At 34.6% G+C, this 15,988-nt stretch overlaps 1 protein-coding gene across 1 annotated transcript in view; it reads right to left on the reverse strand.

The window, feature by feature from the left end:
• Positions 1–15,988, reverse strand: part of DPYD (dihydropyrimidine dehydrogenase) — a 960,132-nt gene that overhangs the window by 121,772 nt on the left and 822,372 nt on the right. Inside the window, exon 20 of the mRNA XM_056139087.1 lies at positions 7,649–7,828. Coding sequence (XP_055995062.1) covers positions 7,649–7,828 — 180 coding nt within the window. The remainder of the gene's footprint in view (positions 1–7,648; positions 7,829–15,988) is intronic.

Here is a 15,988-nt window from a genome sequence, read left to right on the forward strand (position 1 = left end):
CCTAAAACAATTTGCTAAATGTAGATTTACAGAAAATCTTGATGGAGCATAGGTCAAATTCTCTAACTTGTTCTTTTCAACAATGTCTCACTCCTTTGTTAATAGCTCCTTTTATTACAATGTAAAATTTAGAATCAGCCTATCAACTTCTACATAATGATACTGGGAATTTTGGTTGGATCTATGATATAATTAGAGATCAATTTGAAGAGGATTGACCTAGTTATACATCTGTCCATTGATTACTCTTCATTGAGTTTCAGCAATCACAGTTTTTAGTGTGTGGACATTGTTTGTACTTAATTTGTTCAGATATTGACCTTAATAGATTCTCTAGGAGTTTCAGTGTATATTAACATCATTATCTACAAATAAGTCTTAGTTCCTTTGTTTGTATTCTGTATGTGATTTCATTCTTTCTTTATTCTTCTTGCATTTATTAGAAACTCTACTATAACACTTAAGTAGAGCTTATTAAATGAAAAATCATGTCTAGTTTTTTATTTTTGGAAAAAAAAATATTTTTATACCAGTAGGTGCCACATGAGCTACAGATAGTGTGCTCTTTATTAGAATGAGGGAGTTTTCTTTGAGTACAAGGGCTTTAGTTTAATACACCATATTCTTAGAAAAGTTCCAGAGAACATTTTTTATGTTTCTATAAGTTACTTGATAATTCCTGAAATAGAAAGTGGTGCTGCAGAAGTTACTTTTTATCACTATACACTGACTGCATGATATTAAACTTACATATTCTCTTATGAACAAATGGTGGATTTGGTCAAATGCTTTCTTGCATACAAGGACTAAAACGAAGAATATATGAGTATGTTCTTACATTGAACAAATTATAATGTCAATTTAAAGTTTGACAAGGAATTTATATAGGCACCTCAAAGAGAGATAGTTAATAAGAACAGGAATAAAATGTTTAACACTATTAGTTTTCAAGAAGGTGAAAACTAGATTACAAAAAACTTCCAGTTTACATATACCTAAATAACTAAAATTAAAGACTAAGAATATAAAAATCTTGACTTAAATGCAAAAACACTGAAGTGCCCATCTACATCTGGTATGATAAACTGGTCAACTGCTTTGGAACTATGTTTTGTATTTTTAAATATAAAATGCCAGACACAGTAACAACAAAGTCTCCAATGGAGACGTTACTGGGCCCGCTCGAGCAAACATATCTGTATATTTTAAATGGAAAGGTTAACTTTTGTTTACTATTTATTTATTTATTTTTGCTTTTCGGTCATACCTGGTGATGCTCAGGGGTTACTCTTGACTCTGCACTCAGGTATTACTCCTGACTGTGCTCAGGGAACCACATGGGATGCTGGGAATCAAACCCAGGTCAGCCACGTGCAAGGCAAATGCTCTCCTCACTGTGCTATCGCTCCAGCCCCAAAAGGTTAATTTTTTTTTGTTATGTAGGAGTACTGCTATTTATTCAGCCACTGATTATCAGATTGAATTGGGCATGAACTCCACATGTTAAATGGAGCGATAGCACAGCGGGTAGGGCGTCTGCTTTACAAGCGGCCAACATGGCCGACCCGAGTTCGATTCCTCCGCCCCTCTCGGAGAGCCCGGCAAGCTACCGAGAGTATTCGATATGCCAAACACAGTAACAACAAAGTCTCCAATGGAGACGTTACTGGGCCCGCTCGAGCAAATCGACGATCAACGGGAGGGCCTTTACCTTTACCTTTACCTTTAATGTTAAACATCAAAAATACATACTTTTTAAAAATCACCTTATGGTCCAGGTATTACACTCCTAGACATTATCCAAGAAAAATAAAAATATGTTTTCATGAAACAGTTATGAGCACTTCAAACATATTTATACTATTGCAAATAAAAGCAGGTTAAATATAATTCTTATGAATAATTAAAATGTGGTGGACTAATATGAGAATATTAGCAATACAAAGGAATAAATTAACATGAACTTCATGGCTGAACCCCCAAAACATTGTGCAAGTGTGATAATAACTATAGCATATAAACATACATTCTGTGAATCTTAACATGTATGTTAACCAATAGCAACAAACCATGATGATAGAAATTGGACTGGGAGTCAGGATATATATTGGCAGGGAAACTATAGAGAGAATCATCTGTGGTTCCAACAGGTCTCATATTTAGAGTGTAGTGAAGATTTCATGGACGTACTTGTCAAATTTTCCAAGTAATGCATTGATGATGTACACTATTCTTTGTAAAAATTATATCCCAATTTGGAAAAGTAAAATTCATGGAAGACTGAACTTTTTAAGTTACAAAAAGAGAAAAAAGTCTCATCTTCTGGTAATATACTTATTAATTGGGCCTTTTTAAAAATGTCATGCTCAAGATATTATATATATACATATATATAATATATAATATATATATAGACACAGTTTTTTATTTCTGTTGGATACACAGGGTTAGACACCTAGATGCTAGCCAAATATTCAAAACTAGGGAGCAGGAGCTTATAAAATGGTACTACTTTTAGTATTGAATTAATATGATAATGTTGCATTTGGTCAAATGGATGGAGCAATTTTGGCTTCTATCCTCAGAACTATCTTGACTTAGGAATTTCTATATAAGCACTATGAGAGTTTTTCTGATTTTATCCTTATGAAAGATTTTTAATAAACACTGATCATATTTACTCATTAATATCATGGATATATATTTCATCATGTTTTAATACCTACCAAAATTAATTTGGCACACTTAACGTTTTCTTATAAAATGATTGCTTCATTGTGAAAGGGTCTGGTTGGAATGTTAATTATAAATTCGCTTCCTCTTTTTCTTCTAAAGAAGCACACATAGACTGTGCAATTTAATTCTATAAACATACAGCTTCGTGTTCGTTGTTGAAAATTCAAGTATAAATAAGACATGATCTCTGTTTTCAAGATGCTCATAATGAGCTCCAGTGATGGACAAGAGGATAATATAACTGCAATAGTAGTTATAGGAACAAAGAATTCTGGGAGACTGAGAAAGAGTTCTCTTTTGGGGGAAGAGTAAGAGAGTTACAGAAGGCTTCCTGAATGAAATTACATTTAATATTTTTAAAAAAATATGTGAGTGATTGACAAATTCACTCAGCAATTCAGCTACCAAGCCACCACTTCTGCATGGTAGACTTTGTGTCTGGTCTGGCATCTAGCGGGTAGTCAAATCTCTGAATTCACTCAGGTCTAGGGTACAAGTTGTCATCTTTAGAAGGAAGGAAATTGAGCTTCTGTCCACTTTACTCTTTTCATTTTAGTTTCTTTGATCTCATTTTTATAATATCATACATGAATGGGGGCTTTATATTCACTGCAGCAATTTATTTTTTATTACATTCTTTTTATTTCTTACATGACGGAGAAAATAATGGCTTAGTAAGTCAAGTGTTTACTAATTTTTAATGCTTCCACTTATCATTTTTGCTATTTATTCATTTATCTACTCAAACAAAAGTGATTAAGGTCCTACTGTCTATCAGTGGGTGTCCAAGGGACTGGGATATAATGAATAAGGAAAGTGAGCATTAATGCCTACTAGAGAGAAATAAAAATTCAAAGCCTATGTGAACCGCGTTAAAACTGAGGTTGAAGAAAAGTAGGGGGAATTAATTGTGGTGTAGAGGTCAGACAATGAATCATACAGAAAGGGATACTTGAGAATTTCACATTAGTAAACTGAAAAAGACACAACATATATAGAAAACAAGATGTGAAAGTGCATGCAGATCCCAGGAAATTGGTAGTTTGGGCCTGTGCTATTTCCTTTTAAGGGCTGTTTAGGAATTGTGCTTTTATCCCAAGCATAAAAAAGTGAATACATTTTCTTTCATGTTTTTCTGATCTATTATCATTTTGTTCTAATATTGGTGCGCCTACTTTATTTTTGTGTTTCTCAAGAAAAATTTCTCAATCTAATTCTTGTTTACTGCATGTAACATGACAAATAGTAGTAATTTAATTTTAATATCACCTATCTTTTTTCTACCTCTAAAGAAGAATATGCAGATAAGACTGCAATTATATCTTCATCTAAGTATTCTTTGCAGTCTCTTATTTAAAATTTTTGTGCCAAATGTATCTCAGAATTCTTAATTATTTTTTGAACATAAAAAAAAATTGTTCACAACATGTTTTACACAGTACCTCCAGCAACGTATGGGGTAGTAATCAGTACACAAACACATTAGTTTCTCTGCAGTAAACAGTTAAATGCTTACTTTAAAAGGAATGCATAAAGATTATAAATAGCCTTGTATTAGTTCAGACCAGGTTTGCTGCCAAATGAGTTATGTGAAACATTTGGTTTGGAGCTTTTTGAATTTCAGAGTCGTTAATGAGTGATTGTGAGTTTGTATTGTGATTATCTTCATTTCATCATTTTGAAAACAGGTTTAGAGAGATTAATTAATTTGCTCAAGTTTCCTAGCTCTTACTAATGAAGCATTATATGAACCTAACAGGCTTACTCTGAACTCTGCTCCTTACCACTGTCTTATATGCAACATCAATTACTTTACTTTTATTGAGCTGTCTTGATTTTCATTAGCGATAACAGGAAGTCAGAAAACGAAGTCTAAAATAGCAGTGTTTTGCTATGATCCTTTTCCTTTATATCATAAATGAACTGGCCAATGCATCATTCTGTTCTTCAACAGCGTCTTCTTCACTGCTGTCTATTAGAATTCTGGATGTCAGTTCTCTCATTGTACAGTGTCTCTTTCTTACACTTATTTCGAACTATTTGTCTTTGACCCAACTTCTCACACAAATTCTCTTTCCCCCAAATTTTCAATGTACAGTCTTTCAAAGCCCACTCTACTGCTTCCCTAGCTTTCTTCTCCTGACTCTCTTTCAATATCACTCCCTTTTGAACTCACAATCATTTATTTCATCAAGATAAACTGGGGTGATGCTCATTGCTAACTTCTCAATCTCCGATTTATCTGTAATTTTAACATCTTTATCCCTTTTGGCAATGTGACTTATTGAACTCACTCCACCAGAATCATGATGCTAAAAATATGCATATTCCTGGATCCAGCTCTGACCAACATAAATTTAGATCTTTGTCAGAGGACCTGGGCATACACATTTTTCCACGACTGTACCGCATGGTTTTTAAGTACAAACAGTTAGAAACCAACAGCTCTTTGTGTGACAAAGCTCACAATTGTGCTTCCGATGGGATTTACTCTCACATTTGTAGGTATATTTATACAACTTGACCCATAAGACAAGAATAAACTATAAATCCGTGACTTCTTGCCCTAACAAAGCCACCTGAAGAAACATTGCTTGGGAAGTTTAATCAATTAACAAGTGAGGCATGCATAGGGAGGGTATATTAAATATATTAATTACTTAAAAGATAACATGACTAATTTGGGCAAATCCATGTTTCCATGACTAACGCCTAATTCTCTCTCCATCTTCAAACACTGAATTGTAATTGGTTTTCTTCTAAATTTCAACTCTAATTTATTCTAGTCTGACCTCTGAGTGAAAGATTAAACAGAGTAACAACTTTACTTTCCAAATAAATCTTGTGTGTTTAAGGAAGTGATTACTTTTAGTGGCTTTTTCTAAACAAAAGCCCATACCTTTTGTTCTCTCTACTGCTTGGAAGCACTAATAAAAAATAATCATCCTTTAAGATGAATATAACATGAGTTTTTTTTTCAAGCACATGTATACAAATACAAGCACATGAGTGCGCACACACACACACACACACACACACACACACATGCTCACACATATACCAGCAACACTAGGATGGTGCAATTAGGGACTCCTCTGGATCCTGGATCCAGAGTGTTTTGATTCACTACCAAAAATATTAACCTAACCAGCATAGTCACCTATTGTTTTAGTCAAGCCCTCTTGCAGCAGAGAATGTAGGAGCAATAGTTGATTATTGAGCCATCTGCTGTTCTGTACTTTAGTGTTTTAGAAATGAATCACTAATATAATCACAGGGACAAAAATAATTTTTTTCAGCAAGTGATCATGTTGAAAATTATACTTAAGGTCTTGATGAAGACTGGACTTGCCAAAATAAAATATGAATCTAGATTCAAACTATCAGAAAATCAACTTCCACTTATGTCATTGACACAAGTGTCTCCATCATTATCCTTCTCTTATTGGAATAAGTAAGTTCTGAATGAGTGGGGAAGTCCTTTAAAGACAAAACGGTGCAGTGAGCTGCAGCCACCTTTCTTTCTGTTTGCATAATGACAACTCACATTTGACACAATGCTTTTATGGATGACCATAAACTATCACATCAAAAAGTATTTCAATGAGAATTTAAATGGAATGAATGTAACATTATTTATGAAATTGTTTTTTAGCTATGGACAATCTTAGGAAATTGTTGGTCACTGGTAAAGGCAAGACTGCAGACTCAGTTTATGATAATATGATTAGTTACATTAATAGTGCTGCTTAGGCACAGTCTTGCTAATTACAATATTATAAATATTAATGTTACCAGGTCTTTCTGTGTGATTGCCACTCATAGAGTCATTCATCAGTACTTTTTTTTTCTTGGAATTCATGCTGCCAAATTTGAATTTTTTTCTTTTTTGTTTTCCATTGCTGGATTTACGATCACATATGTTATTCTTCATGAACTTTTTACTTTTGACTATCCGTTAAAAGATGAAAGTGATATTTTCCATCATAACTAGCCAAACATAAGTCAGTTATATGACATTTCTCTTAACTCTTTCTTTGTCTCCAACCCTGTCATCTAAGGCAGAGTATCCAGGGTTTTTGTTTTCCATTCTTTTTCATGTGACCTGTTTCAAGTTAAGATTCATTTGAATTATTAAATGCTTCCTTAAAGAATCTTTTTATACTTGCCTCTCCTTTTTTAAAAGTTAATTATTGATGTAGTGACAAGCTGAAAAGACTAGAAATTATAATTTTTTCCTCTCCTCATTCAGGACTAAAGAAACGTCTTCTGACAATGGTTGTCTATTTAGAATAATACAAAGGAAATACAAAGGCAAAATGCTGAATGTTGTTTTAGAAAAGATTTGCTAAAATCACTGTATTATACAAAATGTAAATGTAGTGTATATTTCTCTGAAAATAGCAGTTAGTGAGAAAGTTGGGACATAACCTTTCGAGCCCAGGTTTAACCACACAGCAGAAGCAGTTACAAAAGATACTGATTGGATTTTAATTTTTAAAAAAAACTTCATCATATTATTCAGGGCTCCAGTGATTTGATTGTCTTGAAAATAGAAAGGTAATGTTATAATTTCCAGAGCTTGTTAAAGAATAAAGAATTCTCCAACCTCCCACTGGAAAGAATGCCAGTCATCACCACAGTAAGCAAGAATTTGGAGGTGTTTTATACTACAAACTTCAATCATTTTCATCTATATGACCTTGGGTTATATTGGTTTTATAAAAATGCAACTCACAGTCCCATCATGTAGCACTAATCAAGCTTACTTCAAAATGACTCTACTATAGAAATCATATCCAGTAGGTACTATTTCCTATGAGCGAGATGGTAGGAGACAAACCAGACCAGAAACAGGAAGGGATCAAAGCAGTTCTCTGTGAGAGTTGCAGAAAGGCAGGCAGGCACATACCTTTCCAGTCAGTTCAGCAATGTGAGGAACCGGTTTTCCTTTCTGATGTCTTACAGTAGCTGGACTCTGCCCATCCCAGTCTTGTAGTTCCTCGATGCTTTTCAGATAAAGCAGGGCTTTGAGGCCGGTGCAGTAGTCTTCAATTACAGTGAAATCCTGATTCTGGACAGCACTGCAGACCTATAAAAGGTGGAAAAACAAACAGTCATGGGCATAGCTAATCCTCCAAATGTATTCAAGTTTCATTTATTCAAAAAATACATAAAATGTACCTGGCACTGTTCTAGTTAATACAAATCAATCATCATCTGTGGATCAGAGTGGTGAGGAAGAACTGCAAAGGGGCGCAGGGAAATTTTCAGGGACAATAAACAACTCAAAACTCGATGATATGGAAATATCATCACAGGTGGATGTACATTATGAAACTTACCAAATTGTACACCAAATAGACACAGTTTATTTTATGTTAGGGGGACCACAAGAGAACTCTTTACAATAGAGCCAATCAGTTGAATTTCTAACAGAAGGAAGATCTTTACAATTCTCCACTTTCCTAGATGTAATACCTGAAGGCAGTTCTCATGCCTAAAGATGTCAGTCACGCAGGGGCTAGGGTATTGATCACCATTGAACTCACTTATAATTTATCCCTCCTTACCTCATCAGCTTCATCTACTATGGTTCTATGTTTTTGTCACTGCATTCCAAATATTCATATCTTATCCTCTTTTCCTCAAAGCTGCCAAGAAATTTTCATTAGATCTTCCCTGCCTAAAATGTGTGTGTGTGTGTGTGTGTGTGTGTGTGTGTGTGTGTGGTGTGTAGGACATATCACGGATCAAACCCAGTACCACATATGCAAGGGATATGTTCTACTACAGAGCCATATACAAAAACTGCAAATTTACATATTTACATATTTTTGAAAACTTTTGTACAATTACTTGATTGATAGCTCATTTTCAAATAGATCGTAGCTTCAGAAGAAAAGAACCCATGTTTATCTCAGTCACTATATTATCTCCCAGAACATGCCATTGGTTCTGCTCTCCATCTATTTTGAATGGATGGATCTTTTAGAAGAGATATTTTTTAAGTTTAGTGACATATTTAGAAATTTGAAATGGAATCTTTTAATCAAAGTTTAACCCAATAAATTGGGGCTTTTCCAATACCAATATTTTTCAGTATCTGTGTAAAAACCTTGGTTAGTTTTAAGAATTTGAATTTAGAGAAATGCTTTTTGGTTGAGTATCCAAGCATCACTCTGAGCTTGAATCATGTTGACTCCAGAGATTCATCTACAACTGCTGATAGGAGCACTTCCCCATATTGTCCACCATTATTTAAAAATTTTAAATTCACAATATAGAATTCAACAAATTTCTCCATCTGTCTTCCAGATGAACCCAAAGAGGCAGCCATCAAAACCAAGTAAACAAGTAAAACTAAGCTTTCGATCCTGTTTACCCAAATGCTCAATTCTCAGCAAAATCCATGGAATCTCACAATGATAACCGACAAAGAAAAAACACAACATACATGAATGAAAATGATAAAATGCCTTAAAAAAAGAGAGTAAAACTGACTGTATTTCAGGGTCCTTTAAAACTTGGTGAGTATTTAAAAAATTTCATTATAGTCCTTATGTCTAGCATGCCACCTAATATCTAGATATTGATACATTAGTTAAGACATTTAACAGCAAAAGCACAAAGGGATTCTAGAAAATTATATATATATATGTGTGTGTATACATATATATATTTGACTCTAGATACATACACACACATATATACATATATAAAGAAGATAGAAAAATACATATATACGCATATACTTAGAGTTATCAACAAAAATGTGTCATAACTTTGGGAAGTGTTGGTAAAAGGAGACATATAATCCTGGGAACATAAGTATTAAAAATGAATATATGAAGATCGAGGTATAAGATCACAACGAATGCTAATCAGAAGAAATCCAAGGAGTACTCAAGAAAGCTGTCAAATTCTTCATGAAAACCAGTAATATCAGAGCTGAAAAAGTGATCACTGGATTTAGAAATCAAGACAGCAACAGATAATGTGCATTTATATGGAAGAAGTACTGCAACAGATGGATGAGAATTGAGTATCTTAAGATGTAGTGACAGATTGCTCTTAGAGGAATTTTGGCTCCAGTAAGAGAAAGAAGAGAGATGGGGGTATAGGTAGGATGATTTTGTATCTTTTTTATTTCTTTTTTAAGAATGATAATAGCTCTGCTTCAAAATAGACCACAACAGGCTCCATATTACATTTCTGTCAAAACTGGCTGAATGATACTGTGATCAGAATAAAACGATGTTCTATATATTATATAACACAATCCATGTTCTTATTTTGGCCAGGTACTCAATTAAACACATTTTAATGCATCATCTCTTTTATATCTTCAAAATAATACTTATGTAGTCTTAAGTTTTAGCCCTGTTGAGCAGATAAGAAAACCAAATCTTAGAAACGCTAAATGATTTGCCCTACCTAAGCCATATGGTTAGAAAGGGAAGCCAGGATTCATGATCAGACAGTTTAATATGACTAAGAGATGATATTGTTAGAGGAAAATACTTTATAAAGGAAATGAAATTAAAGTTTTCTTTAAGGAGCTTGGGAGATAGCACATAATTTGCATGAGGGAAGCCAGGGTTCTGCACCACATGGTACCTCAAGAAACTCTCAAATATAGTCAGGAATGGCCTCTGAGTACTGCTGGTGCGGTAAAACAAGATTTAAAAAAAATGAAATGAAAAATACCTTTTCTTCCAGCCATCCCATGAACTAAACATATACATTTTTACAAAAGATGAAACTGGAACAGCTCAATAGGTTAGACTGCATAGTACATATATTAGATACAGGTGGTCCAGGTTCAATACCCAATATCACATATGTCTCCCATGCACCCAACAGGAATGAACCCAAGCAACAAGACAGGAGTTGTCCCTTAGCACTACAGGGTGGAGCAAAAACTACAAACAAAATATGTAAATAAAATGAGTTAAAATATAAAATTATCTTAAGTCTAAATGCACGTACTGTTCCGAATAATCTATACTGCTAGATGAAAACTCAATGCTTCCATTCTTTCTTATATAGTACTGTGAGAACAACAAACTCACATTAAACAAGCAGAAACAAAATCCTGTCATTTCCTGTTTTGAAATGTTGTATGCTACTACGGTGTAGGAAAGAATACTGAATAACCACTAAATTCAGATATTTCTTATAAATCCTATTATACAACACTTAAAAAAATCCTTTTCTTAGGAGAAACAATTTGAGTATTTATTAGGCCTGTTACTATTTTCTTGGAGTTAACTTTTTTTCTGGAACAATTATAAAAATATCACTATAGTTTCCTTCAGAGGATTTTTTTTTAACTATGTAGTCACCTGATGCTTTATTTAAACCTCTTTGTTCACTGTGAGATTATTTTATTTATTTCTTTATTTTTGTAGTGCATGCTTATGAGTATACTTGACTACAATATCAAAAATAGTTCTCTGTATAAACATAAGAAATTACAGTTTGAAATATCACATCATGTAACATGCTTTATGGAATGTTCATAACTGTTGTAAAGCTCTACTGATAAAAGAAATATAGATATTTTGCAATATATATATACATATAAAGGTAAAGGCCCTCCCATTGATCGTCGATTTGCTCGAGCGGGCCCAGTAACGTCTCCATTGGAGACTTTGTTGTTACTGTGTCTGGCATATCGAATACTCTCGGTAGCTCGCTGGGCTCTCCGAGAGGGGCGGAGGAATCGAACTCAGGTCGGTCATGTTGGCTGCGTGTAAGGCGAACGCCCTACCCGCTGTGCTATATATATATATATATATATATATATATATATATATATATATATAGCAAAGCTTAAGAATCCCTGATTCTTCCAATAAAAAGATACAAACCTCACTCATTCTTTGAATTCACAAATGTGGCACAATTGGCAGATGGTAGAATCAGTTCAGTAATGCTCAAGCAAGCAAAATAGCACCTGGTATATTTCAACCAAAGAACACCGCTATGGGGTTTATGGCTAAAAAGATGAGCTCTTTCCTACCCTTTCCAGTGCTCTTTAGTCTGAAATGTTAGTAAGAGTCACATTGAGCACGTGAACTGGATATGGACCTGAAGAAAAAGCAACTTGAAAATAGAAGCTAGATTGCTGCATTAAGCTAGAAACCCTGAAAGCTACAGTAAGACATGGTTGGACCATTTAAAATATGTTTCATCATAAAGCAAATGCATACTATTTACCTTCCTAAAGTGAATACTTTAATATCTACTTTTCGGATAAGATTAAACATCAATTTTCCTGATAGAATTTCTGATAATGGGAACTTTGCACATTTATGTTTTCTTTAAAACTTTAATGTGCACATAAATTATCCAAGGGGCTTATTAAAATGCAGACTGTGACTCTGTGGATTTGTGACAAGCTCCCAGGTGGTGCTGATGTTGCTGGGTCACACTTAGAACAGCAGCAGGGTTTTAAGCACCGGTAGGAATGAATCTCACTTTTCTTGAAATGCTGTCTGCAAAGCAAATCCCTTTCAGACAAATAATTTTTTTCTGGAGTTTTACTATTAGATAGTAAGCAACACTTTTATGCCCCGTTAGGGAAAGTACCACTGTTTCTGTTTTTTTTTTTTTAATTGGTACGTCTAAAGAAATGATGATAGTTTTTTTTTTAAATTAAATAGTGGCCCTCCCGTTGATCGTCGATTTGCTCGAGCGGGCCCAGTAACATCTCCATTGGAGATTTTGTCGTTACTGTGTTTGGCATATCGAATACTCTCGGTAGCTTGCCGGGGTCTCCGAGTAATTAAGCTAAAAATAAACCTTGGAATGTTAGCATACCACTGGGAACAGAGTTTTGTCCAGGGGATCTGATGCTCAGAAAACAGATTTGCTCAGAAAAGTGGCTTGTGATTGCCTAAACTTTACACTCTGCATTGGACTTTAGCTCAAAGGTAAATGGTTCCTTTTAAGACTTGGAACATGTAGCTGCTATTCCTAAATGGGTGCATTTTATATGACATCTCTTAATTGTTTGTTTAATGGCTCTGATTGGGACTCTTAATAGCTGTTAACATGTTTGCTTAGTATAATTTGTAAGTTCTTTATGGTGAGGGCTGGTTTATCTGCCTTCACAGCAGGGCATCAGGTGTCATTATAAGGATCATTGCCACCATTAATTATTTCCATAAGCATGCATAACCCTATATAGCAAGCTACTTGAAACAGGGACCCCTGGATTCTCAGTAGGATCAGCCATGTGCAGGTACAGGGTTGGTGGTAGGCCCCTATGAAGCAGGATTTGGGGTGTGTCATAAAGCTCCTGTTGCCACTAAATAATCTACTCCAGAGGTCTGACATAGTGACTTAACTTTTCATTTTAGATGCAGATACATTCAATCCAAGCCTGTCTGTGCAAAGCAACTATCAAAATTCCTAGGAAGTGAGGGCTAAGAAAGGTACTACTCCTTTCTCATTAAGTGAGATTAACCACATTAACATTCAATCGCCTATCCATGGTAATTTACATTAAAAATATCCCTTACATACATTTTTTTAATACTTAGAATCAACATGGGCTGGAGCCATAGCACAGTGGGTTGAGCGTTTGCCTTGCACACAGCCAACATGACCAACCCGAGTTCGATTCCTCCGCCCCTCTTGGAGAGCCCGGCAAGCTACCGAGAGTATCTTGCCCAGGTGGCAAAGCCTGGCAAGCTACCCATGAATATTCGATATGCCAAACATAGTAACAAGTCTCACAATGTTACTGGGCCCCCTCAAGCTACAGAATCAACATATGAGATTGGCAGAAGACAGGCTAGTATGTTTATATAAAAATGCAAAACACTTGAACTTGAAAAACTATTTCTCAAATTCAAATCCAGTTATTTTACATCAATTCAAGCAGGAGAGTTTAGAGGTTAGAGGAATGCAGCCGGAAGGTAAGCAGGAAAATTTTAAAACTATCTCTTAGTTGTGATAGTATGGATAGCTTGTTTCATTTAAAAACAGATCAAAGGTGGGATGGAGGAGCAGAGGGACAATGTAACGGGCATGCACTTGCCTTGCACACAGCTGACCCGGATTTGAATTCCACAGAAGCAGACAACCCTGGGCCCGACATTTGTTTATATGTAATAATGTAGTGCATATTTCACTTTAAAAAAATTCTGGCATGTTTTTAAAATAGGAATCTTGCACCACCAGAGAAAATCAGATAAACTCATGAGCCTAATTATATTTTTTCATTTCTATTTGGACAAATATTACTACAGAGTTTAAAACTGAGTCCCTTCTGCTATATCAAGTAAATATAGGTTTACAACTTAAGTCCAAAATAAATCTCAAAATTTTTTGTGATTCATTAGTAAAAGGAACATGGGAAAGAAACCACATTTAAGAAAAGGTGTGTGTGTGTTTGGGAAGAGCTCCTTACTCAAGGGTAATAAAGGGTAGTAACTCTTTTTTTTTTATATAACTGGGAGTAGCTAAAAGGTTTTCTCATGAACAAGATACAAAGATAAAAAACTGAATAAGGAGAATTATCCATCCTATTTTTAAAGTAGTTCCAGAAAAAATCACAAAATGACTTTAATATCCACCTTACTACTCTATTTTGACAGAGTTAAATTGTTTAAACTATGTAAAACATCCATTATATTTTATGTAGTGATTTATAGCTTTCATAGCATGCCTTCAAAATAGGAAATATTTATGTAGTTACTTGCGGGTTTAAAAATTAGATTGTTGTGCTTAGGGGCCACATCCAATGGTGCTGGGGTGTGTCAGGGTTTATTCAGGGTCACACAACACTAAATTTTCAATCCAGATCCTTATACATGCAGGACATGTACTTAACCACTTGTGCTAACCCCACATCCTTATGATTTACACTTTTCAAAGTAACCTGAAAAATAATGCAAAAGATAAAAAAATACATTGTTTTAAATTGGCCTCCTTATTTCACACATTAGGAGATTGGAGAGATTGAATGATCTGTCCATGGACAGGTAGCAAATTGGAGGCAGTGTTAATCTCCATGACTGGTGTGAAGCTCAGTTTACTACAGCACCGCCTCTCAATTATCATCTCAGCCCAATTAGCAGTTCTGAAAGGAAGACATAGAAGGTGATCTCAATTGCTTAGTAAGCAAGGAAATCATAACTAAACCTCAAATTCTGTGCTCCAATACAAAAGATTAGTAAATCTAGACCTATTGGTCAGACTCAGATCTTCTGAGCTGTGTTCTTTTTCCTCTTTTTATTCCTTCTCTTATTCCACTAAATTTCCAAACTGAACTTTGATAACTCTTCCAGAAGTAAGCATATATTTATAATTTGTATAAAACTATATCAAATATTAAGTAAAGTACTTACTTTACTTATTAAGTAAAGTACTTACTTTACTTAATATTTGATATAGTTTTATACAAATTATAAATATATGCTTACTTCTGGAAGAGTTATCAAAGTTCATTATTTAAAATTTATTTCGTGAATAGCAGCAGAAACACATGGACTTTTTTTTAAAGCAAAAAATTACTAATAGAATAACCATAACGTTTTACTACTAAAACTAAAATGCAAACCTCAGTTGCTGGGTGGAAATGCGGTCTCTGAACCCATCTGTCTAGACCCATTGATTAAAACCATCAGATTCCCTGAGACATAAATTCAAAAATTCCTCATTGAATTGAATTCTGACCAGTACTGAAACTGGTGTACATTGCATAATGTTATTATAGCAATAGTTCCCTATGTGCTTTTGGTTCTACATAAAAATGGCACTGCTCACTAGAATTTATGAATAAAACATCCTGATTATAATTCTATAAAGAGAGAGGTGAAAAGATAGCCCCCGGAAATACATAGCGCATAGGGAACTAGATGGGGATATATTTGTATATCCAGATAAAACTACAAATCTTGGTATTTCTACCATATTAGACTCCATTTGTTGGGGCTGTACAACATCAAAGTCGTGATGTCCCTATATATTGCATTTAGCAGTAATGTAACGGACTACGTGAAGAAATCAAAGTGAGAGTGTCTAAGTAGTTTCCTGGCAATTCAGACAGCAGGCCCTTTCATCTGCTCTGTAACTGTGGCAGTGCATTGATTTAAACTCCTTCTGAGATCTCAAATGCTTTTATACTCTTAGGTCTCTCAAGCTGCTTTTTCCCTCCCAAAGTGATAAAATTCTAGCATTCAGCAGAATACCATCTTGTTTCTCCCAAAAGGAGAGGGCTTATTTCGGCTTTGCT

This window comes from Sorex fumeus, unplaced genomic scaffold (assembly GCF_029834395.1).
Source record: "Sorex fumeus unplaced genomic scaffold, SorFum_2.1 ptg000131l, whole genome shotgun sequence".
Lineage (NCBI taxonomy): Eukaryota > Metazoa > Chordata > Mammalia > Eulipotyphla > Soricidae > Sorex > Sorex fumeus.